Source organism: Bos javanicus, chromosome 6 (genome assembly GCF_032452875.1).
Source record: "Bos javanicus breed banteng chromosome 6, ARS-OSU_banteng_1.0, whole genome shotgun sequence".
Taxonomy (NCBI): Eukaryota; Metazoa; Chordata; class Mammalia; order Artiodactyla; family Bovidae; genus Bos; species Bos javanicus.
The window spans coordinates 22,185,107-22,211,702 of record NC_083873.1 but is presented as its reverse complement, the minus strand read 5'-3'; the positions used below and the strand labels follow the sequence as shown (position 1 = coordinate 22,211,702).

The following is a 26,596-nucleotide window of genomic DNA, read 5'->3' as shown; positions in this document are numbered from 1 at the left end:
CAAACTTCTTAGAAAGACAAACTCACCTTTCCTTTTTTCTCCCTCTTTGATACTCCAAACGACTTTTTCTCCTGCACACACACACAAATTCCTTTTTGCCTCCATGTTTTTTCTTAAGTCATTCAGTTTATGGGGAGTGTTCCTTTACCCCTTTTCTTATTTATCATTTAAGATTTTATTCAAATCACAACTCTTTCTTAGATGACTAAGAAATTCTTGTATTGTAACCCCTTCCTACCTTCAGCATGGTATAGGTAGCTCATTTTCTGTTTTCTGAAAGTCAGAAAATAAGGACTGAAAGTCATTTTCTTCCTTGTTTTATAAGAGTAGACAAGGTCTTTTGTGATTTATAGGGTTAAGGACATGCTTTGTTCTCATGGTAGGAAAGGAAAAAGCAAGGAGACTCCCAGGGTTACTGGGATGAAGACCAAATGGTTAAGCTGGGAAGAAGGATCTTTGAGAGGAGCCTGCTTGCCTCCAAGACACTGCTCTAAGCCTCACGTGCCATGGACGGCTGGAGTTCAAGTGCTTTAGGGTTTAGTGAAGGAAAATGGGAGGCATATCAACAAATAGAGTTTTGAAATTCTCACCAGGTCAGAGGATTCAGGCCGTATTTAATTTTAGTCAACTAAAGCACGTGATATCACTTGCTCCCAAAATGGTAGGAAGCAGTTCCCATCTGTTACACAAAACTACATAGATTATTCATATAGAAATATATTCTGAAAAGTTTCAAAAGTAATGTCCTTCATTTACTTAAAGACGATATAATAAAAATTTAATAATAATCACTTAAAAATACCTAAAGAAACATCTGAAGCCTTTTTGGTAAGAAAAAAAAATCAAGGATAAGTTAAAAATAGTTAAATTGGTTATATTTGCAACAATGTCATCAAAAGCAAAACAAAAAACAAAAAACCTTTTGAGGAACAAAGAGAACCTTAATCATGATAGCAGTATTCCCTAAGTTTGATATGAAAGTTTCAAAAATATCTTCTATATAAATAGTTCTGTACTTCTGAAAGCACTTCAATAAAAATAGAAATTTGGCCAATGACCAGTTTGGTATGATTTAAGCGCCAACTTTCTTTTCCAGTCTTACTTCTCACTACTTCTCTTTATCAACCTTAAGTGTCAGTCATTTATTGTACCCCTGGCTTTAGTGTTTTCACACTTCACTAATATACCAACCCTCTACCTAGCTGTTCCTTTCTTTGCCTTACTCCCTAATATCAACTCATCAATCCAAATCATGTCCACTCTTCTAGATCCAGTTCACGTATCACCTTTAAGAAGTTTTCTTCACTGAGAACAGTTTTGAATCGTTCATTTGGATTACAGCTATTTGTACATATCTTACTTCCTTGAAAGCTTTCTGAAGGCAAGTATTAGAGTCAGTCTCCTACTAGAATTCAAGTTCCGTCTTGAATGTATTCTTCATCACTGTGTTCCCCAGGACCTAGCAAAACTGGCACACAGTAGGAAAGTTACAAGTGTATTTTGAGTGAATGAATGGATTTTAGAACATAAACTCTGTAAAGGCAGGGATTTGTCTGTTTTATTCATTGCAAAATTAATATTTGAATATTACAGGGCGAATAAGTAATTTTTGGAAGGCTTAGCATTCATTATATACAACAAAAAATTTTCAATCTATATATCTTCACAGAAGTCAAATATATTTATATTGCCTTTCACCCAACGAATTCAGTGGATGAGGTATCATTCTGAAAATAAGACATCCCCCAGACCGCAAAAGTAAAATTTAAAAGAATCAAAATAAAATGGGTGTTTGCATTAACAGTAGTTTCATTTTCTTTCTTGTGCTTTTCTGCCTTCTAGATTTTCTGCAATGGAAATGTATTATTTTGTAATCAGACAAAATAATCATTACTATTTTTAAAGAATGCAATGGGTGAGATCATTTGCAAACACATGACTGAGGACATTTTGAGAACACTCAAGTCCAGTCCATGTTATATGAAGTTAATACCAGAAAGGAAAACACGGGAAGGCGAAAATAACTTAAAAAGCAGAAACCTAATCAGTCTGCCTAAAGAGAAACAAACACTTCTCAGAGGAGAGGTTGACAGCACCCACCTTAGGAAAAAAAGGGTGTTGAAGAGAGCAAGTTTACAGTGTTTGCTTGGCGCTGTCCTTGAAAGTATGAAGCCCTTGATGTGTACTGAATTCTGTCCCCCAACTAAATTCATAAGCTGAAGCCATAACCCCTCAACGTGATGGTGTTTGGACAGGGAGAATCTGAGAGGTAATTAGATTAGATTAAGTCATGAGGCTAGAGCCTTCATGGTGGGATTAGTGACTTTATTAGAGGAGACAACAGAGAGCTTGCATATTCTCCTCCATTCCCATCCCCTCACAACCCCAGTCCTTCCACCACCCCGTGAGAACCCAGTGAGAAGGAGGCTATTAGCACGCCAGGAAGAGAGCTCTCATCAGAGCCTGATCATTGCTGGCAACTCTCACATTTGACTTCCAGCCTCAGAACTGTGAGAAGATAATTACTGGTTGTTTAAGTCACTCAGTCTATGGTATTTTGTTGTAGTAGCCCGAGCAGCTTAGATGCACTAAGTGGACTAAAATCTAAACTGTTATGCGGCAGGTAGGTTTCTGATACTGAAAGAGAATCTCCTCACTGATTCAGTTCATTACAATTTACTAAATGCCCACCCTGCTCCATACCGTGTAAAAATTGCTGAGGTTTCAAAGATGACCAAGATAAGGCTCCCACCCCTCAAGGGTTAATTTAATAGGCAACAAACCCAGAAACAAACTGAAAAAAGGGCTACAAGTACTCTGATAGAAGTATGTATATGATACACCTTTCTTTTAGTCACCCAGAGGTTAGAGCAATGGTTTCTATCTGTGGTGGGGTGGGGTAAGTTTGATTGGCTTGAGTCAGCATTCTGTATCAAGTTAACTCTGAGTTTACCAACCAAGAAAAGAGCTGTGGTTTACTTTGTGGTGACAAAACAAACCTGAGACTTCACAGTGAGTCCTGCAGAGACCAACACTGCACAGAGAAAGTGGAAGTGTTAGTCATTCAGTCCTGTCCAACTATTTGTGACTGCATGGACTGTAGCCTGCCAGGCCCCTCTATCCATGGGGATTCTCCAGGCAAGAATACTGGAGTGGGCCATTTCCTATTCCAGGGAATCTTCCTGACCCAGGGATGGAACCTGGGTCTCCTGCATTGCAGGCAGATTCTTCACTGAGCTGCCAGGGAAGCCCACTGGACAGAGAGCCACAGAGATTTGGTTGGTGGCTGCTCACCGAGGAGGGGTAGGTAAAAAGTCACCACATGCTCTGAAAATGGCATAGGCTATGGGCAGTCACTTTTGGGGATTTTCAACTATTTCTACACTCTGAATTTCCATTTCTAATTCTTTCTTGGGGCCTTGAATATTTACAACAACATTCTTATTTGCTTATACTAACTGTATTTTGTATTAGTAAGTATTGAAAGCCTGTTATGTTACATGGAGAAGAGTTACTGGTGAACATGGGAACCTGCACTAACTGCAGCACCCTTGGGTCTCCCATGCCTTTTGCTAAGTCCTAATTATTCCCACATCCTAGCCAAGGTCCTACTTTCTCTGGAGGCTGTGCCTAAAGTGCTGCTGCTGCTGCTAAGTCGCATCAGTCATGTCCGACTCTGTGCGACCCCATAGAAGGCAGCCCAACAGGCTCCTCTGTCCCTGGGATTCTCCAGGCAAGAACACTGGAGTGGGCGCCTAAAGTGCACCTCCCCCTGATTCATGGGTTACTCCTGCTATGAGCTCCCTGGCACCCCTGTACTCTCTGCATCATGGCACTTATCACACTGTTTTGCAACTTCTTGTTTAATGGTAGCTATCCTCAATCAGACTGTCAGATCCTTAAAGATGGTAACAACATTAGTCTTTATGATGTGCCTGGGCCACCAAAGGCTTTAGTAAATATTTGTTGGGTGACTCTAGTTTCAGAGCCTGTGAAAGTAGAGGACCAGATGAGCATTAAGTTTATGGTGCTACAACCAAGGCGCATCTGGCCAAGGAAGTTCACCTCTCTGAACTTTGGTATAAACTAGTCTGGTCCGTGTTGAGAACATAAACACTAAGGGAATACAGTCCCATAGAGGAACCAGAGTCAGGCTGACGTAAAAATGAAAACTCTCTGGCTTCCTATTATGTTAGATTAATAAAAATTAAGCTGGTTTCGAACAGCTTGAAAGTCATGATGGGAAGGGTTGGAAGAGTAGTCTGAAGGGTGAATGTACCCTATACTCACTTCTGTCAGAGTACTTATAGCCCTTTTTACAGATTGTTCATATGTTTGTCTCTATTAAATCAGAACCTTAGGTAGTCTAATGACAACATTATCTAAACATGATTATTCTAACAACTAGGCAGGAGCTGACCTAGAGTACAGGAACTTAACAAGTGATACAAAAAAGCAGAAATGGTCAGTTGATTAAGTGGGAGAAAATGAGACTTCTGAGGTAAGACTTTCTTATCTTCTCTACTGGCATGTCACAATTCCTGAAATTCTTGCCATGGAAGTCATTCTTTTGGTTAAAGTTACATCTTTAGATAGTCCTTATTAACCTGCAAGGATATGCTACTAGGTGATGGTAACACCCAACACGATAGTACTTCTGGCTCTCAAATCTGGTCTTTCCATTTCCCGGGAATGTGAATGCTTAGTGAGAGATAATACTTTTCAGCTGGGTGGGTGTGATTATCACCAACAGAATGTAAGAGGAGAGATGTATCTGCTGCCACATCACTTCCTTAAAAATAAATTGCTTGTCTTGGGCTTCCTTTTTTTCCCTTCTTCCTGAAGACTAGAAAGGGGACTTTTGTCCTAAGCTAGGGCACAGCAGAGTCTCAGGATGGAAGGACATGGGTCTCTGAATAAACCTCATGAGCAGAGTAACCCTGTCAACTGGTTTTGTAAGAGGAAAATAAAATTTTCTATTTAAGTATTTAATTTTTCATTTCTTCATTATAGCAGCTTATCTTACCCTGATTAATATGGTATTCATGAGGCTGACATAGATTTAAAAATTAGCTATCTCTTACCTAGAGAACAGGAAGAGCCTGAAAATGTGGGTCACAAAAAACAAAGGGCTAGGTCAGGACACTGCTTAGGTAGAAGGAAACTCAGATGAGCCACTGAAATGGGGGGCTCTGTGAAGCTAACTATGGGGATAGGATTTAGTCTTTGACACATGGACAGGTGCAAGAGAAAGAACCAATTAAAATATTTTGTGTACTTTAAAAAATTTTTGGTGGGAACAATCAGAAATACTACTTCATAGAAAGACAAGTAAGAGAGGTAGAAATGGAAAAAAGGCAGATTAAGAAGGAAGGTAGAAATGGATGAAGGATTGTGTTATGATATTTAAAAACAAAAAGAAAAAAGGGCCCAAAACAATTCAAGGCATGAAAGGTTAGGTGACCATGAATTATGAAATTGTGATGGTAACACTAAGTCAGAGCAAGCTGTTGGCTAGCAAAGCAGGACACTGAAATTAAATTGTGGTAGTACACTTAGGTATCGTGTGCTCAGTCACTTTGGTCCATGCAAGCCCTGGACGGTAATTTGCCAGGCTCCTCTGTCCACGGGATTTCCCAGGGAAGAATACTGGAGTAGCTTGCCATGTCCTCCTCCAGGGGATCTTCCCGACCCAGGGATCAAATCTGTGATTCCTACATCTACTGTGTTGTAGGCAGATTCTTTACTGCTGAGCCACCAGGGAAGCCCAAAGTATACGTGTCCCTATACAAGCTAAGAGATAATGATGAATAGTTATTTGAAGAAAAAAAAAATAAGGAAGGGAGCAGGTTGCAGACGTAGAACATTACCACCGTCCCGGTAATAGCTAAAAATGCTGTTTTTTAAAAAAAAGCCATACTCTGGTTCTATTAATTTACACTTAAACACTAAATATGTCAATATCCATCCGGATAAAACTAGTCTCTGCTAGTTGACAAAAGCAGGCACTGACAGCATGCTTCTGAGGGCTGTATTCAGCATTCTCTCTTTTCACCTCTAAACTTGTATAGACGTCTCTCCTTGATCTTCTTCATCTTTATTTTGTTCAGCTTTCTGGAGAAGTCTGGGGCCGAGCAAACCAATAAGTAGGCTTCCAACTGGGGCTGTGATGATGATGGACAAAAATGCCACTGTCAACACATCCATTCCATATCCTTCTAACTGTTTCTCTCCATGTGATCTTGCTGTGTCCAAAGCCACAGATCCTATTGCAGCCTAAGAAAGGTTAAAGGTAAAGTTGGAAGCATTATAAGACAAGCACATAGAAAAAAGGTGAATTATATTATCATTTGCAAAAACAAATGTTTTATTCTTTTGCTCAATTATGAAAGTTCTCTTAGTCCTCTTTCAAAATGTACTGCAGTTGACTTTAATGATCTGAAAGCTCTCCCTGCCCTTGCCAAGGGAAAGAAGGATGATTCATATGTACCTATTTGAATAAGGCAAACTTACAAAAATATCAGGCAGATATATTTCAAAACACCAGGCAAATACAGACTTAGGATATTAATTAACCATAACAAGAATATACTAAATTCCTCCTGAATAAAGATGAAAGTTACTGGTCATCTCATTCTTTCATCTTTAGGAATTTGGAATTAAGAAAAGATAAGATGAAAAAATGCAGTGATATTTATTGGAAGATAGTGAAGTTTTAAATGAAAAAACGTAAGAATATTGCTTCAGAGCCTAAACTAATTGTTAAACATTAAGAAACTTGAAAGTGGTAGGCACCTTTGAAACTTGAAGTTGATCTTATTAGGAATTTGATTAATTTTTTGCCTTAGGAATTGGTGAAATGTTTTATTTAAAATTTATCTATTGGGAGGTATTATGAAAAATCTTTTAGAGACAAAATGCAATATTATCAGTGCCACAAGGGAAAAATACATTAATCAACCTGGTTATCCCCTTATTTCACAGAACACAACAATGTTGATCTCCAGGACAACACAACAGAAGAGAAAATATCAGTGTGGATGAGACACAGCAGCAGAGACTACTAATTGCCCACGATATCTGAATGCCCCTTTACCCTTCTACAATAGAAGTGGCTGAGTTTTAGCTGGTCACATTGCTGTTCAAATGAGACTTCTTTTTTTCAGTCTTCTTTGCAAATAGTTGTAGCTATATATCTAAGTTTTGGCCACTGACAGGTGAGCGAAAGTGATAAATGCTTCTTTTAATTGTTCCCTGAAAAGAAACGGACCTTACTATTTTCCCCTTGCCACTGGATGGAAATGGTGAAAGCTGGACTCGTGGATGAAAGGCACAAGAACAGCAGTTACCTTGCCAGCTCTGGAATGGGCATTCTTGACCACTGGTTAGAAAGACATAAAAAGTCTCTCATTTAGTCCCTGCGTTTGAGGGCTCTTTGCTATGGTATATCACCTTGTGCCAGAACTAATTCAACATTTCATGAATGCTCAGCAAGAACTGCACACATTACAATACACATTTCCCTTTCAGTTCTCTGTTGTATGTGTAAATGTGTATGTGTGTGTGTGTTGAGAGGGTTTGTATGTTTACTAACATACATTAAATGAGATGTCATTTAAAGTATACTTCTTATGGGTCATAGACAAAAATAGTTTAAAGAACACTAACATGGAAAAAAATATATGAGAAAGTCTTGTTTCTTGTGCAGTGGCAAAAGAAGAAAAAGGGAAATTCTATACAATAATTGTTTGAGAACATGCGTTATTCAAGACATCCTGGATAATTTCTCCTTAGTTTAAAACTTGTTTTCAGAGCGGGAAAGTGCCATCCTTCAAATTCTAACTTTAGAAACAAATCTTTCATACCAAAGCAACTAGAGTGATTTTTTTTCTACATGCTAAAGTTACCAGAGGCAGTGTGGAGGCGGGAGACACAGTTAAAAGGAGAAACTACTTTTAGAGGGAGAAACTACTCTAAACTCTCTAAACTCCTATCACTGTTAAAAGGAAAAACTACTGTTAGAGGGAGAAACTCTACGTACCGTACTGTATTAACTTCATAGCATTCTTAGCCATTATGTTTATGTCTCAGATGCCTATGAATGTATAATTGAAGGAAAAACTTCTCTGGAATAATGCCCTAACCCTGCAGCCACACAAAATCTGACATATTGTTCCAGAGCAGCATACATATCTCTCAAAGCTTCCTAAATTAACATCTGATTTTCGTTTCATGAAACAAGAAATTTATACACTTAAATAATCACAAAATAATCAAGGATGAAACAAGTAAGTCTCATTTCTCGTAATTAGTTGGAGAATATACAAAACCTTCAGGGATATGTTACATTTGCAACAAACGATGATCTGTACAGTTCTAATTTAATTAGCAATTACAGGTATGCTACCAAATACCTGGCAAATCCTTCTAAGCACCTATTGGTTAGTGCCTTGTTCATCGGAGTGCGCAAATTGTGGGTCATATGATTGTTTGTCAGGAGGTTCAGCTGGTTTGAAAATTTTAAATATCAACTAATAATCAAGGAAATAAAGCATGTTCTGAGTTATTTCTCAATAAATCTTTCTCCATTATATATAAAGACTGTAGTCAAGCATAACTGATCATCAATCATATAGTCACATACATTTCAATACTAAGATGGGCTATGCTATTTATTGAAATGAAGAGAGTGAATAACTATCTCTGGGTTATTTAGAGAGCTCTGACTGATAAAATTTCAAACTCTTCCTTCCTGCTATGTACTACTACTTTCTAGTAGTATAGGGATTTATTGGATTTTTAGTTGCACTCTGGTGGTCTAAAGAAATTTAAATGAGCTGTCATACTTAATGAATCAATAAACCAAGAATAAAACTTTTAAAGAGTAAATCAGTATAAAATCTTATCGTAAATCAAACTTCATATACTTATTTTCACCAAATTTGAACAAGCTCTCTTATTAAAAATTTCAAGATATCATATAGAAATAGGAATTAAAATCCATCATTACCTGGACTGTGGCCTTTGGAAGCCATGCAAAAGAAATAAATATCTTTTCCTTAATGTTAAAACCAGCAAAACACACCATCAGATATGTGACCAAAATTCGTATTAATACTGCAATGCCCAGGGTGGCAACACAAAGACCTGTAAGAAATACTCAGTTTTCAGACATAAGGAAATACTGAGGGGAAGAAAAAACCCTGAATCTCATGGTTACTGATTCAAAATTCTTTCAACAGAAGCCTAAACACATTCAAAAAATTAAAAAAATAAAATGGCAAGGCATAATTTATTAAAACATCAATATTAAGGATCAATCAGACCACTTGTTTAAAAGAAGGTATTTCCCCCTGATTTTTTTAGTAAAATGTGAAAGATTTATTTAGACCTGAAGAGAAACCAGAGTATTCCCCTAAAATAAAAACAGAAATTAAACATATTTAAATTTTTACAAAGGAGATTTGAACATTATTTTATGCTTTATAGCAAGAACAACACTTTCTTTCATGTGTTTATTTTAAAAGAATTTATACAATAATAACTATACATGGCAGGATTTGAACTAGGTACTAGTACACAGAAATGTAAATACACAGACTCTGCTTCTATGAACATCAAAGACAGAAACATAAACAACTAATTAATATACTATAAGGCAAATACAGTTTAAACATACTGGTAAGGGGGCATAGGAGAAGAAAACATTAATGTTTTTAACAAAGTGGTTGAGAAGTCTTTACAGAACACGAAGAGGTGATATTCAAAATATTTATGAGCCATTATGAATGCAATGAGCCAATCAGAACAGAGCTGGCTGGGCACTGACCAATCAGAACAGACATCAGCACTCTACATCTATTTCATCATACTGGTGTGTATACTGACAGCCTATTAGCCCTTGTTGTCATATATAGCTACTTCATTCAATCAGCATTTAGAATTCTTTGCTGGTAAAGTTAAGTTCATCCTGATGTGCAAAATAAGGGATTGTGACTTGGCCATTGCAGGCTACTGGACCTGAGAAAGCCACAGCTAAAGTGACTGCTAACTAACAGGGTTAATATTTTAAAAAGTAACATTGGTTGAGTATTTACTCTGTGCCAGGTTCCACAGTCAGCTTTAAGTGCACTACTTTACTAAATCCTTACAAGCTGTGGGGTAATTAGGCTCATTTTACAGTTGAAAACAATTAAGTTCAAAAAGGAACAGAAAATTGAGAACAATTTTTTTCAAGTTGAAAAGGCTTGTAAAAGGGAAAGACATTGCAGGAAGCTCTAATGTAAATCTGCAATAAAGTTTTTTTTTTTTTTTAACAGATAAAAGTTTTGTAGCTTTTTGTTGGAGGATATTCTCTCAGGTTGGTATATTTTCAAAGGTATTTGTTGCTGAAATACAAGGTACAAAAGAGATAATACCATTCCCAGGAGGGAACATTGAAGGTTTGGGGAGAAGATGATGAGGAAGATTGAGACATATTGAGTTTAGAGTTTTGTGGGGCTTACAAGTGGTGATGTCCAAGAAAGCACTGGATATACAAATTTAGAGATAAAGATTTTGGAATTACATAGTTTATAATCAAAGTCACTGTGCAGATAAGCTCGGGAAAGTGATAAAGAGTGAGAAGCATAGGAGCAGCAATTAAGCCATATATACTGTAAAGACTCAAAGGGCACTAGAAAATACAAAGTTTCAAACTTCAATGTGAAAGTGTTTTAAAGAGGTTAATAGCATCAAATGCTGATATGAGATCAAGAAAAACAAAGACTCATAAGTATTCAGTGGACTTAATAACATAAATCCACTGGTAAGAGCAGGGTTGGCTGTGTGTTAGGGCAGAAGCTAGACTTAAATGCACTGAGGAAGAGAAAGAGAACTGAAATGGAAAAGCGGAATATAGGTACCCTTTTGGAAAAGTGGAATATAGGTACCCTTTTGGAAAAGTTTGAAAAGAGGAAGAGAGAGAGAGAATGGTAGGTGAGGAGAGCAGTGAAAGGAGAAAGGATGTATATACATATATATATGTACACATATCCTTTATAAATATATATGTGTGTACTTATTTAAATTTTGATTGTGATAAAACATACTTAACAAAAATCACCATCTTAATCATTTAAAAACTTACAGTTCAGTAAGCATCAAGTTAAACATTCATGTTTTTGTGCAACAAATATCTAGAATGTTTTCATCTTGTAAAACTGAAACTCTGTACCCATTAGACAACAAATTCCCATCTCCCCATTTCCAGGATCCCTGGCATCATTCTACTCTACATTTCTATGAATTTTACTCATATAAATAAAATCATACAGTATTTGTCTTTTTATGATTGGCTTATTTTATTTAGTGTAATGTCCTCTAGGTCCATCCATGCTATAGCATGAAGCAGAATCAGGGATGATATTATTTCAAGATAAGAGAGATTAAAATCCATTTAACTTCTGAAGAGGAGGAAACTGTGACAAGTCTACTTGAAAATGTATGAAAAAATGGGAAGAATCTATGCATGAGATTCAGAAAGAGGTGGCAGGGAACAGCAGCCCCTGCATGAATGGAAAAACAATGTGATGCAAGGAAAGGAGGAAATAATGAGTATATGTGCATAAATTAATTTTTAAATAAAGTGCTATGAATTAAGAGAGTTTTAACATGATGGCTAGCAAATGTGTGGGCTTCCCTTGTAGCTCAGTTGGTAAAGAATCTGTCTGCAATGCAGGAGACTCAGCTTCGATTCCTTCGTAGGGAATCCCTGGAGAAGGAAACGGCAACCCACTCTAGTATTCTTGCCTGGAGAACACCACAGACAGAGGAGCCTGGCAGGCTATAGTCCATAGAGTTACAAGAGTCAGACACCACTGAGCGACTAACCACCACAGCAAATGTGTGAATGAATAAAAGAATGAATGAACAAACATTTCTATTCTATGGGTACATATTATTACATATTATAGGACTCACTAGTTATCTTTAAGATTCTGGCTCTTGACCAGGGCAAGGCTACATGACCATTTTTACCCTTGGGAAAACAGACCTGCATTTTACTGATGGTAGTCAGCAGTGTCACTTTGCTTTACAAGGAACAATTTTAAAGGTGTAAAATGTACTGTCTTAGATTGACAAACATTATTTTCTAACCAACTACTCCAATAACAGGAATCAGTGGACACATACCTACTAAAGATATTTCAACTGAATATAGATAGAAAGAGTTGATTTTAGCAAAAGTAGTACTTTGAAATTCTTACCTATAGTTTCTGGTCTGAGAGCTGTAATTAACACCTCTGCTCCAATCAGTCCAAAGAGAAGGGGCTGAAAGATGTCCCAGGCAACTGCTATAACTTTTTCAACATCTGTCTAAAAGAAACACACACACACACACACACACACACACAGATTTTCATTATATGAATTCAGAAGTTCTAATAACTTTACTAATTTGAAATTTGAGTCAGTTTGACCTGTGACAATCTTTACCTCTGTATTATCTATAAATCAGTTAGTTCAAAGGCAACAAAAAATTGCACAAAGACAGTTCTAATACAATTAAGATATTATGTGAGATGCTTTAGTGTTGGTTTATACATAAGAATGAATTATAGAATCTTACAAAGTAATCTTAGGACTTCTGCTTCTGAATACACAATCTGTGTATGTGCATATCTTATAATCAGTATTATTATATTAATTATACTCATTTCATTTAATAGTTTAAAATTTTGTTAATTTTTACTTAACAATATGATTTAAAGGCTTAATATTTGTGCATATATCTAGATACTCACCTCATAATTGCTGCATAGTAATCTGTGGTATGGAAATACCATAGATTATTCAATAATTTCTTTATTTATAGGTCTTTGTTTCCAATTTTACCTTTATAAAAAAATGTTTATGGTTATTTCAAATTATGCACAAAAGCACAATCCAGGTATAACAAAGTGCTGTGCCAGTTATTAATTTATTGCTATTTAGCTCCTAATCTGCCATTCCTTGTTTCTCTGCAGAAAATGGAGCTGGGCCCTTTAAATAGTTCTCCTTTGCCAGCTGGTACCATATTTAAAAAAAGCAAAATGGCTGTCTGGGGAGGCCTTACAAATGCTGTGAAAAGAAGAGAAGCTAAAAGCAAAGGAGAAAAGGAAAGATATAAACATCTGAATGCAGAGTTCCAAAGAATAGCAAGTAGAGATAAGAAAGCCTTCCTAGGCGATCAATGCAAAGAAATAGAGGAAAACAACAGAATGGGAAAGACTAGAGATCTCTTCAAGAAAATCAGAGATACCAAGGGAACATTTCATACAAAGATGGGCTCTATAAAGGACAGAAATGGTATGGACCTAACAGAAGCAGAAGATATTAAGAAGAGGTGGCAAGAATACACATAAGAACTGTACAAAAAAGATCTTCACGACCAAGATAATCAGGATAGTGTGATCACTGACCTAGAGCCAGACATCCTGGAATGTGAAGTCAAGTGGGCCTTAGAAAGCATCACTACGAAAAAGCTAGTGGAGGTGATGGAATTCCAGTTGAGCTATTCCAAATCCTGAAAGATGATGCTGTGAAAGTGCTGCACTCAATATGCCAGCAAATTTGGAAAACTCAGCAGTGGCCACAGGACTGGAAAAGGTCAGTTTTCATTCTAATCCCAAAGAAAGGCAATGCCAAAGAATGCTCAAACTACTGCACAATTGCACTCATCTCACACGCTAGTAAAGTAATGCTCAAAATTCTTCAAGCCAGGCTTCAGCAATACGTGAACTGTGAACTTCCAGATGTTCAAGCTGGTTTTAGAAAAGGCAGAGGAACCAGAGATCAAATTACCAACAACTGCTGGATCATCGAAAAAGCAAGAGAATTCCAGAAAAACATCTATTTCTGCTTTATTGACTATGCCAAAGCCTTTGACTGTGTGGATAACAACAAACTGTGGAAAATTCTGAAAGAGATGGGAATACCAGACCACCTGACCTGCCTCTTGAGAAACCTATATGCAGTCAGGAAGCAACAGTTAGAACTGGACATGGAACAACAGACTGGTTCAAAATAGGAAAAGGAGTATGTCAAGGCTGTATATTGTCACCCTGCTTATTTAACTTATATGCAGAGTACATCATGAGAAACTCTGGGCTAGAAGAAGCACAAGCTGGAATCAAGATTGCCGGGAGAAATATCAATAACCTCAGATACGCAGATGACACCACCCTTATGGCAGAAAGTGAAGAGGAACTAAAGAGTCTCTTGATGAAAGTGAAAGAGGAGAGTGAAAAAGTTGGCTTAAAGCTCAACATTCAGAAAACGAAGATCATGCCATCTGATCCCATCACTTCATGGGAAATAGATGGAGAAACAGTGGAAACAGTGTCAGACTTTATTTTTTGGGCTCCAAAATCACTGCAGATGGTGATTGCAGCCATGAAATTAAAAGACGCTTACTCCTTGGAAGGAAAGTTATGACCAACCTAGACAGCATATTCAAAAGCAGAGACATTACTTTGCCAACAAAGGTCTGTCTAGTCGAGGCTATGGTTTTTCCAGTAGTCATGTATGGATGTGAGAGTTGGACTCTGAAGACAGCTGAGCACCAAAGAATTGATGCTTTTGAACTGTGGTGTTGGAGAAGACTCTTGAGAGTCCTTTGGACTGCAAGGAGATCCAACCAGTCCATTCTAAAGGAGATCAGCCCTGGGATTCTTTTGGAAGGAATGATGCTAAAGCTGAAACTCCAGTACTTTGGCCACCTCATGCGAAGTGTTGACTCATTGGAAAAGACTCTGATGCTGGGAGGGCTTGGGGGCAGGAAGAGAAGGGGTTGACAGAGGATGAGATGGCTGGATGGCATCACTGACTCGATGGACATGAGTTTGAGTGAACTCCAGGAGTTGGTGATGGACAGGGAGGCCTGGCATGCTGCAATTCATGGGGTCGCAAAGAGTCAGATACGATTGAGCGACTGAACTGAACTGAACTGAACCATAATAAATTAAAAGATGCTTACTCCTTGGAAGGAAAGTTATGACCAACCTAGAGAGCATATTCAAAAGCAGAGACATTACTTTGCCAACAAAGGTCCGTCTAGTCAAGGCTATGGTTTTTCCAGTAGTCATGTATGGATGTGAGAGTTGGACTGTGAAGCTGAGTGCCGAAGAATTGATGCTTTTGAAAAGTGGTGTTGGAGAAGACTCTTGAGAGTCCCTTGGACTGCAAGGAGATCCAACCAGTCCATTCTAAAGGAGATCAGCCCTGGGTGTTCTTTGGAAGGAATGATGCTCAAGCTGAAACTCCAGTACTTTGGCTACCTCATGCGAAGAGTTGACTCATTGGAAAAGACTCTGATGCTGGGACGGATTGGGGGCAGAAGGAGAAGGGGACGACAGAGGATGAGATGGCTGGATGGCATCACTGACTCAATGGACATTAGTTTGGGTGGACTACAGGAGTTGGTGATGGACAGGGAGGCCTGGCGTGCTGCGATTCATGGGGTTGCAAAGAGTCAGACACGACTGAGAACTGAACTGAACTGAACTATATTAAATATTGTCAGTAGGAAGGCTGAAAGCTATTACAAGAGAAGGTGCCCTTCCTGGTTTCTGTGGATCCTCCTGGCAAGATCTTCCAGTACAGGACTCCTGCAGCCCGGGTGTCTTCTCCAGTACCAGGCTCCTGCAGTGCATGGGGCTGGCAGCTTCCCTCAGGCTATTTCTAGGGTGGTTTCATTGCCACCTCCCATGGGCAATATACCTTTCCATGTACCCTGATGGGTGGATTTCCTTTGAGTTCAGAGAGCAGATTTCTAGTAAATTTTGTAGGCAGGGTGCCATGGTGATTTCTCTGTCACCTAGTGACCAAGGCTCTGACAAGGTCTGGATTCTCAGCACTGAGGTTGGGAGTATTGAGGTGCGAGGGAGAGGCAGAAGGGTATGCTTTATTTCCACCCTAGAAGTTTATAGCTGCTATTCCTCAATGGCTCACCAGGTAAAGAGTTCCCCTGCAATGCAGGAGACACAGGAGATGTGGGTTCAATCCCTGGGTTGGGAAGATCCCTTGGAGAAGGAAAAGGCAATCCACTCCAGTATTCTTGCCTGGGAAATCCCATGGACAGAGGAGCCTGGTGGGCTACAGTGCATGGGGTTGCAAAGAGTCATATACAACTGAGTATATAAGAACAGCACATATGCCTATATTTTTAGGGGTCTCTTTACATCTTACAAACCAACCCCTTGTTAACTGATCCCCAGGATGGTTAATAATAAACTTCCCTATTCCAGTTACTATGTTGGTTGATATGAGCATAACTTTATAAAACTTAATTGAAACATCCTCACACAATTGACCATGTAAAACTAAAGTGTCTATGGCAAGGTAAACCATAAAAAAAATAGTGATAAACCAAGAGAAAATAAATGTACTATGTGTAATAGATAAGGAAAAATACCCAATCACTAAGAAAAAGAGAGACCCTAGTAGAAAAATGGGCAATACAAATACACAAGTAGTCACACAAGAAACACAAATGGCCTCAAAGCATGACACTGAAACTCAGTAATCAGAGAAACACAGGTTGAAACAGTATACCATATTTTGGGGGAGGGCATAACCACATTGGGAAAAAAACTACAATGTAAAATATTTGTAAGATTGTAAGCATACTCTTGGACTAATTGGTAGGAGAGCAAACTGACAGTGGTTTTTTTTTTTTTTTTTGGAAGGCAATTTAGCAGTGCCCATTACAGCACCTAAGAATTTAGGTTTAACAGACTTTTTTCAATCAACATTATGAATCTATATTTTTGGTCCACAGTTTTACCCTTAAAATTACATGTTTTTAAGGATTTGCCCTTCTATATCTGTATGGAACTCTGACAGAGGATTACATTGCTTCTCTATTTTCTTCATTATTATTTCTGAAATGTTTATTAGGGTGAAGATTCTATTTTCTCTTAGCATATGTGAGAGGGTCAGTTGATTTATGTATCCAGTTCTATTCCTATATCATGGAAAAAAAAAGTTATGCTTCCATATCGTAAGGAATCAGATGAGGATTTAGGTTCAAATTCTGCCACCCATTAACTGCAAGTCACTTGCCTTAGCACCTCATTTTTCTCATCTGTAAAGTAGAGGTTTATATTAAAAGACATCCAAGATCCTTTATCATTTAATTACAATTTCTAGTTCCACCAAAAAATGTCCAGTTGCCAACATTCCACATATCTTTAAATTTTACTTTTGAATTTAATTCTTAGAGTATATCATAGCTAAACCTCAGACTTTAGTTGATACTTAGTTGTAAAGAACAAAATTTAACTCTATTAATCTTAGTTTTACTTAGGCTTTTGTTGACAGGACTAAATTGCTTAAGGAAAGTCCTCAAAAATATTTCAATATTTTATATATTCAGAACTCCAATGAGAGCAGAAGTCCTAAAGAGTTTTCCCTATCAAATCACTCTTATTTCTAAACTGTAGGCAAAGGCCATGCTTTGCTTTTTGATTGTAACACTTTAGAACTAACTGGATATGGGCTCCGTCAGATATGGGCTTATATATTATGAAATTTAAAAAAGGGAGAAGAGTCACAATGTAGCTTTTTTGTGTGTGGCTTTTTCATAGTTTCAAAACCAAAATGTTTATTTATAAAAGAGAATCAAGCCACAGAAATAAGATACCTATAAAAGAAGATGAGCTAGGGAATTCCCTGGCAGTCCAGTGACTGAGACTCTGAACTTTCCTTGTCAAGAGCACTGGTTCAATCCCTGGTTGGGGAAATAAGATCCCACAAGCTGCATAGTGCAGTCAAAAAAAAAAAAAAAAGATGAGCCCAAAGGAAAGAAGATTGTGTTGTCCATTAAAAGTTAAGGCCACTTTATACATCTCTATGTACCAATGCTAAGAATCTTCAAAAATATAAATCACTTTCAAGGATGGACAAAAAGGAGAAAGTTAAGAGAAATGAAAGTTTCATCACAGGTTAAATGTCTATTTAAGTGGATACCTCTCTTCTTAGAAGAATAATTCAATATTCAGAACATTCAAAATAAAACAGAAAACAAACCCCCATAACTATAAAGGTCATAAAGAAGCACTGAATTTGAAAACAGATGGAAAAAATAGGTGATAGAGGCTTAAAAAAGGTGAGTGCACTTGAATAAAATACGACAGACGGCAAGATGAATGATTAAATGGAAAACCAAGAGTAAAGTAAGAAGTAACATCAGAAACTATAGGCACAAGTGAATTTTATAAAATACTTTAGATTTTCAAAGTTTAACTCAACTACATTATTGCTATAGTGCTATTGAGTTTACAAATGCTTCATTTCCATTTCCCCATAAAACAGCCACAATTCTTTAGATGTTGTTATTAGTTTCTTCATATTGCAGTTGGGAAAACTGAGTATTAGAGAAGATAGGTGACCTTTGGGTGATTATGCAGCTCAAGAGTCATAGAACCAGGATCGGAATCAAGGTCTCTGTTAAATTAAAATTTATGTTCTTTTTATAATGCTGTGCTGCTCTGGAGAGTGCCTGCCACATAACTGAGTCAGTGAAGGTTCGTTTTCCTTTCTTTAGGGAAACAGTTTGGCGTATTCAAATGGTGTGTTCTCATCCTCGCTCTGCCACTTACTGGCTTTGTGACATTAGGCACTGTATCCAGTATTTCTAAGTCTTGGCATCCTCATTTGTAAAATGGTCTGATATCTACTTTTCAAGGTTATAGTAGAGAATAAATGTATGTAAAACTTCACTTGGAAAGAAATCTTTAAGGAAAAAAAAATACTTTGGAGGAAAGGTCCCAGTAAGAGATTTGTAGATCTGATCACATAAAAGTATATCTTTGTGTTAAAAAATAAACGATATAAAAAAGCACAAAAAGCTAACTTCATATATATAGATGTGTGTATATGTGTATATATATCTTATAGGTCAATAATCAATGCATTAAACTTTAGAAGATAATGCATAAAAGACTTAGCAAAGAAAAATAAAAAATACAAGGGGCAAAGTATATGAAAAAATATGCTTTTGAACTGTGATGTTGGCGAATACTCTTGAGAGTCCCTTGGACCACAAGGAGATTAAACCAGTCAATCCTAAAAAGGAAATCAATCCTGAATATTAGTTGGAAGGACTGATGCTGAAGCTACAATACTTTGGCATCTGATGCAAAAAGCCGACTCATTAGAAAAGACCATGATGCCGGGAAAGATTGAAGGCAGGAGGAGAAGGGGATGACAGAAGACGAGATGGTTGGATGGTATGACTGACTCAATGGACATGAGTTTAAGCAAGCTACCAGAGATGGTGAAGGACAGGGAAGCCTGGCATGCTGCAGTCCATGCAGTTGCAAAGAGTCGGACATGACTGAGTGACTGAACAATAACAATTAATCAAAGAAACATAAAATAAAACAAGATACCACTTTTTACCTGTCAGCATGGCTAAAGGTTAAAAACAATAATCTTCTAAGCCAGTGGCTCACAAAATGTGGGGCTTCCTTAGTAGCTCAGTTGGTAAAGAATCTGCCTGCAATGCAGGAGACCTCAGTTCGATTACTGGGTTGGGAAGATATGATTAAGAAGGGATAGGCTACCCACTCCAATATTCTTGGGCTTCCCTTGTGGTTCAACTGGTAAAGAATCCACCTGCAATGTGGGAGACTTGGGTTTAATCCCTGGGTTGGGAAGATCACCTGGAGAAGGGATTCCCTGGAAAAGGGAAAGGCTACCCATTCAAGTACTCTGGCCTGGAGAACTCCATGGACTGTAATGGGGTTGCAAAGAGTCAGACACGACTGCGTGAAATGTGGTCCCATTTGTGGTCACATTCACAAAATGTGGTCCCAAATTAGCACCATCAGTATCACCTGGAGACTTATTAGAAGTCAAATTGTAAAGCCTCACTGTAACTAAGTCAGAGATTTGAGGGCGGGGCCCAGAAATCTATCCCAGGAAGACTTCCAGGTGATTCTGAGGCATGCTTAAGTCTGTGAAACTATTCTAAGCTGATGAGGGTGTCATGATAAAGGTGCCTCATATATTACCAGTAGAAGAGTAAATGCATACTCTGTTTGCCATACTCTGGAAAGCTTTTTGGTAATGTGTGTCAAAAGCCTCAACTCATTCATATTATTTGATCCCCAAATTTCACTGTTAGGAATCTGCCCTAAGGAAATGATCAGAAACAGAATTCTAGCATAATTAAAAATAGCAGAGATGGGAAATAACCTAAATATTTAACTGTAAGGTAATTGTTTCAGAAAAATTATGGGGCATCTCTACGTGTGTGTGTATGAATGAGTATGTGCACTGTGGTTTGTGTGTGTGTGTGTGTATAAAGGGATATACATAGGAGAGTAAACAGAGGTATATATGAAAAACAAGGTACCTAGTTCTTTCACTGGGTTGTGGATTAACATTGATTTTATGTAGTCAACCAGGTTGCAGGCAATTCAGGCAAAGTTATGACACATGCATTCAAACAGATGCTCCGTTTTGGTTTATATATAACCAAATACATAAATGGTTATAAAGTGGTTCTATCTAACTCACATTCTATTTTGGAAAACAGTATAACTGACACAGCAAAATCTGCCTTTCCCTCTTGGTCTTCTGTGCCCATAGCTAGTGGTCACTTAGAGTAGGGATCAGTGTCCCCCTTGATTTCCCTGCTGCTAAAACTATTGCTCTATTCCAAATGATGTGGCTCTTTGTTTTTCAAAATCCTATCACTTATGAAGTGAGAGATTTAATTTTAATCACAAAGTTTAGAAGGATGTTTTTAATATATTTGATACGTGTCTCAATTTGACTCAAATAGGTGTCAAAATATAAAAATGTGCCCTGTGCAATGATGCTGTAGGTGTATAATCAGGTACAAGTTGCTCTGGAGTCAAACCCGAGCTTAAACACCAGTGCCACTTTTAAATTTTGTGACTTTGACATGTTTTTTTTTCTTTTAAGTTCTTCTGATTTACAATCTCTATAAAATTGAAATGGTAATACTTTTTCAAAGTTTCTTTTGTGAAAATAAGTGAGGATATTCAGTGCCTAGTATAACGGCTTACAGAATGACAATAATGGTCATTAGTTCCTTTCCCTCTTTTTACCAATGACAGTTTAATATAATGAGTTGGTTCTAACTTTTGAAAAATTTTGAAGAGGTGACAATAGAAACCATTTTCCTATAAAATTCAATGTGTATCATCAGACTCTAAATTCTATGTAATCCGCTGCAACCCAGATTGTATGTGTTTTATGTGTGTTTAAATAAATACATTAAATACACATGTCTATACATACACACAAATATAGCAGATCCAAGACTGACTGACTTGATTTGAAACGGTTGAATCTGCAGTGTAAAATGTGGATCAGCCATGGTTAGGAATTGAAATTTAGCATAAGAGAGAAAAGGACTTGATGTACAAAAATCCCGGTATAGAGCACTTGGAGGGGATGGGTTGGTGAGACAATCAGATTGGTAAATTGATTAAATGCTCCTAACCTTGTAATTTTGTGCGTAGAGCACACTGTGCTGTGGAAATAACTGTTCTTAGATTTTCATTGTAACTGGACTGTTCAGGTTGCCCAGAGGGAAAGAACATTCCTAATTCTAAAAAAATAAACTTTTATTTTGTTATTCCATTAGTTACTTATGTTTATTTTTATATTAAGAAAAAGACATCGGTGGCCTAAGAGTCACCTATATTATGTGCCTTATTCACTGTTCCTACTTAACATAAAATGTCAAGATTTGGTTCAGTTTCTTTCCAGGGAACTGTGAATGAGACTCTCCCCAACAATAAACTTGGTTAATGAAAAAAAAAAAAATTCAATGTGAAGAAACTTACTGTAAGCATATTTGAAAATCTTCCTATTAAATAAATGAAAGGAAATAAGCTAAAATATTTCAGTAGTTTACACCACTGTTGGCCTTAGGTAGAGAAATTGTAAACGATTTTTTTCTTTCCTTTGCTTTCTGACTTTAATGTGTTATTTTCCAAAATGAACGCTTTCACACTCAGAAACAAAATTAATATTATTTTATATACAAACATTATAATAAAATTAAATTATATATTTTAAATATTGAATTTTAATATAAAATAAGTTTTATAATTTAGTATGAAATAGTAGTTTCATACTCAGAAATAAAATTATTCTCTTTACTAATTTATTTTTTAACGCTGAGTAAAAGTTACCATTAAGAAGTTAAGGCGATGTTTGACAGAAAGCAACAAAATTCTGTAAAGCAATTATGCTTCAATTAAAAAATAAAAAAATTAAAAATAAAAAAAGAAGTTAAGGGACAGAGTCCAGTCTCAGTCACTATTTGGCTGCAACTCACAAGCAACTCCAAGTTAGAATGACCCAGCTGAACCTGTGGTGTTGGAGAAGACTCTTGAGAGTTCCTTGGACTGCAAGGAGATCCAACCAGTCCATCCTAAAGGAAATTGGTCCTGAATATTCACTGGAAGGACTGATGCTGAAGCTGAAACTCCAATACTTGGCCACCTGATGTGAAGAACTGACTCATTGGAAAAGACCCTGATGCTGGCAAAGATTGAAGGCAGGAGGAGAAGGGGACGACAGAGGATGAGATGGTTGGATGGTATCACCGACTCGATGGACGTGAGTTTGAGCAAGCTCTGAGAGTTGGTGATGGACAGGGAAGCCTGGCGTACTGCAGTCCATGGGGTCGTAAAGAGTCAGACATGACTGAGCGACTGAGCTGAACTGAACTGACATGTATCTAATTTCTTCATTAAACTGAATAGCATATGATCCTGTCAAGGTTAAATCTACAAAAATGTATCTTAAAATAAGTAAATAGCAATCATCTAATTTCCATAATACATATTAATAAAATGAATGACTGTATACTTATGGATGTTTATGGAGTTTATGGTGGCTCAGATGGTAAAATGCCTGCTTGCCATGCAGGAGACCTGGGTTAGATCCCTGGGTCGGGAGGATCCCCTGGAGAAGGGGATGGCACTCCAGTACTCTTGCCTGGAGAATCCCATGGACAGAGGAACCTGGTGGGCTACAATCCACAGGGTCGCAAAGAGTCAGACATGACTGAACGACTAACACTTTTACTTTCATACTCATAGCTGATTCACATTGTTGTACAGCAGAAACTAATATAACATTGTAAAGCAATTATCTTCCAATTTGTAAAAAAAGTTCTATCAAAGCACTAAAAAAAGAAAACAAATAATCTTAATGATCTTGAAAATGGGAAAAAAAAACCAAAGTAATCTTTTTTTTTTTTAACCTTTTGCCTGTGCTGCACAGCATGTGAGATCTAGTGTCCTGACCATGGATTGAACCTTCACCCACTGAATTGGCAGTGTGGAGTCTTAACCACTGGACCACCAGGGAAGTCCCGAAAATGTTACAGAAAACAGGCATAAGCTTTTGAATACACTGGCTAGTGAATATATGAAAAGATGATTAGTTTCACTCATAAAGAAATACAACTGGATCAGCAATGAGGTACATTTCTCACCCATTAGATTAGCACAGTATCTGATGACAGAAAACGGTTAAGAGAAGTAGATTCTCTCATATGCTATTGGTGAGAATGTACATTGGTACAGTCTTTTATTTATTTATTTATTTTTTAATTTTTGGTACAGTCTTTTAAAGGGGCAAATTGATATTATCATATCATGTGCAGTCTTTCAAAGAGCAATCCTATTTCTAGAAACCTATCTTATAAACTCAATAATACACTATAATTTGTTAAATTTCTTCTCACTGAACATTTAAGATGTTAGGATGTTACATCATAGTTTAATTGGAAGCATTATTTTTCTTTCTTGATAGCATGCAAAATAATAAGACTCGATAGTGTCCCAGTGTTCATGAAATATAGTATATGCAAGGGCATTTTATTGAAGCATTTTTTTACCTTAGAAAATTAGAAATGATCTAATGTCTGTTAGAGGGAGAGCAAATAAATAGACTTTAGCACAACTATCCCCTAGAGAAGGAAATGGCAACTCACTCCAGTATTCTTGCCTGGGAAATCCCATGGACAGAGGAGCCTGGAGGGCTTGAGTCCATGGGGTTGCAATGAGTTAGACACGACTTAGCGACTACCACTACTACTAGCACAACCATATAATGTAATACTCTGCAGCACTTACCTAGGATAAGAAAGGCAGCATGGAAGTAGGACCAAGACATGTGAACCTGGAAAGTCAGCGCCATGAATCAAGGCAAATTGGCAGTGGTCAAACAAGAGATGGCAAGAGTGAATGTCGACATTCTAGGAATCAGCGAACTGAGATGGACTAGAACGGGTGAATTTAACTCAGATGACCATTATATCTACTACTGTGGGCAGGAATCCCTCAGAAGAAATGGAGTGGCCATCATGGTCAACAAAAGAGTCCGAAATGCAGTACTTGGATGCAATCTCAAAAACGACAGAATGATCTCTGTTCATTTCCAAGGCAAACCATTCAATATCACAGTAATCCAAGTCTATGCCCCAACCAGTAACGCTGAAGAAGCTGAAGTTGAATGGTTCTACGAAGACCTACAAGACCTTTTAGAACTAACACCCAAAAAAGATGTCCTTTTCATTATAGGGGACTGGAATGCAAAAGTAGGAAGTCAAGATACACCTGGAGTGACAGGCAAATTTGGCCTTGGAATACGGAATGAAGCAGGGCAAAGACTAATAGAGTTTTGCCAAGAAAATGCACTGGTCATAACAAACACCACCTTCCAACAACACAAGAGAAGACTCTACACATGGACATCACCAGATGGTCAACACCGAAATCAGATTGATTATATTCTTTGCAGCCAAAGATGGAGAAGCTCTATACAGTCAGCAAAAACAAGACCAGGAGCTGACTGTGGCTCAGACCATGAACTCCTTATTGCCAAATTCAGACTGAAATTGAAGAAAGTAGGGAAAACCACTAGACCATTCAGGTATGACCAAAATCAAATCCCTTATGATTATACAGTGGAAGTGAGAAATAGATTTAAGGGACTAGATCTCATAGATAGAGTGCCTGATGAACTATGGAATGAGGTTCATGACATTGTACAGAAGACAGGGATCAAGACCATTCCCATTGGAAAGAAATGCAAAAAAGCAAAATGGCTTTCTGGGGAGGCCTTACAAATAGCTGTGAAAAGAAGAGAAGCTAAAAGCAAAGGAGAAAAGGAAAGATATAAACATCTGAATGCAGAGTTTCAAAGAATAGCAAGAAGAGATAAGAAAGCCTTCCTCAGCGATCAATGCAAAGAAATAGAGGAAAACAACAGAATGGGAAAGACTAGAGATCTCTTCAAGAAAATCAGAGATACCAAAGGAACATTTCATGCAAAGATGAGCTCGATAAAGGACAGAAATGGTATGGACCTAACAGAAGCAGAAGATATTAAGAGGTGGCAAGAATACACAGAAGAACTGTACAAAAAACATCTTCACAACCAAGATAATCACGGTGGTGTGATCACTGACCTAGAGCCAGACATCCTGGAATGTGAAGTCAAGTGGGCCTTAGAAAGCATCACTACACACAAAGCTAGCGGAGGTGATGGAATTCCAGTTGAGCTATTCCAAATCCTGAAAGATGATGCTGTGAAAGTGCTGCACTCAATATGCCAGCAAATTTGGAAAACTCAGCAGTGGCCACAGGACTGGAAAAGGTCAGTTTTCATTCCAATCCCAAAGAAAGGCAATGCCAAAGAATGCTCAAACTACTGCACAATTGCACTCATCTCACATACTAGTAAATTAATGCTCAAAATTTTCCAAGCCAGGCTTCAGCAATATGTGAACCATGAACTTCCTGATGTTCAAGCTGGTTTTAGAAAAGTCAGAGGAACCAGAGATCAAATTGCCAACATCCGCTGGATCATAGAAAAAGCAAGAGAGTTCCAGAAAAACATCTATTTCTGCTTTATTGACTATGCCAAAGCCTTTGACTGTGTGGACCACAATCAACTGTGGAAAATTTTGAAAGAGATGGGAATACCAGACCACCTGACCTGCCTCCTAAGAAACCTGTATGCAGGTCAGGAAGCAACAGTTAGAACTGGACATGGAACAACAGACTGGTTCCAAATAGGAAAAGGAGTATGTCAAGGCTGTATATTGTCACCCTGCTTATTTAACTTCTATGCAGAGTACATCATGAGAAACGCTGGACTGGAAGAAACACAAGCTGGAATCAAGATTGCCAGGAGAAATATCAATAACCTCAGATATGCAGATGACACCACCCTTATGGCAGAAAGTGAAGAGGAACTCAAAAGCCTCTTGATGAAAGTGAAAGTGGAGAGTGAAAAAGTTGGCTTAAAGCTCAACATTCAGAAAACGAAGATAATGGCCACTTCATGGGAAACAGATGGGGAAACAGTGGAAACAGTGTCAGATTTTATTTTTCTGGGCTCCAAAATCACTACAGATGGTGACTGCAGCCATGAAATTAAAAGACACCTATTCCTTGGAAGGAAAGTTATGACCAACCTAGATAGCATATTCAAAAGCAGAGACATTACTTTGCCAACAAAGGTTCGTCTAGTCAAGGCTATGGTTTTTCCTTTGGTCATGTATGGATGT

General features: G+C 37.7%; 1 protein-coding gene across 6 annotated transcripts in view; it reads right to left on the bottom strand.

Moving 5' to 3' along the window:
* Positions 1-1,536: 1,536 nt before the first annotated feature.
* The window catches only part of SLC9B2 (solute carrier family 9 member B2), a 65,631-nt gene continuing 40,571 nt past the window's right edge, over positions 1,537-26,596 (bottom strand). For all 6 annotated transcript variants that reach the window (XM_061419494.1, XM_061419490.1, XM_061419489.1 and 3 more), the window contains 3 exons: positions 12,249-12,357; positions 9,011-9,147; positions 1,537-6,276 (listed from right to left, as the gene is read on the bottom strand). In XM_061419494.1, coding sequence (XP_061275478.1) covers positions 6,058-6,276; positions 9,011-9,147; positions 12,249-12,357 — 465 coding nt within the window. In that variant the 3' untranslated portion in view covers positions 1,537-6,057. The remainder of the gene's footprint in view (positions 6,277-9,010; positions 9,148-12,248; positions 12,358-26,596) is intronic.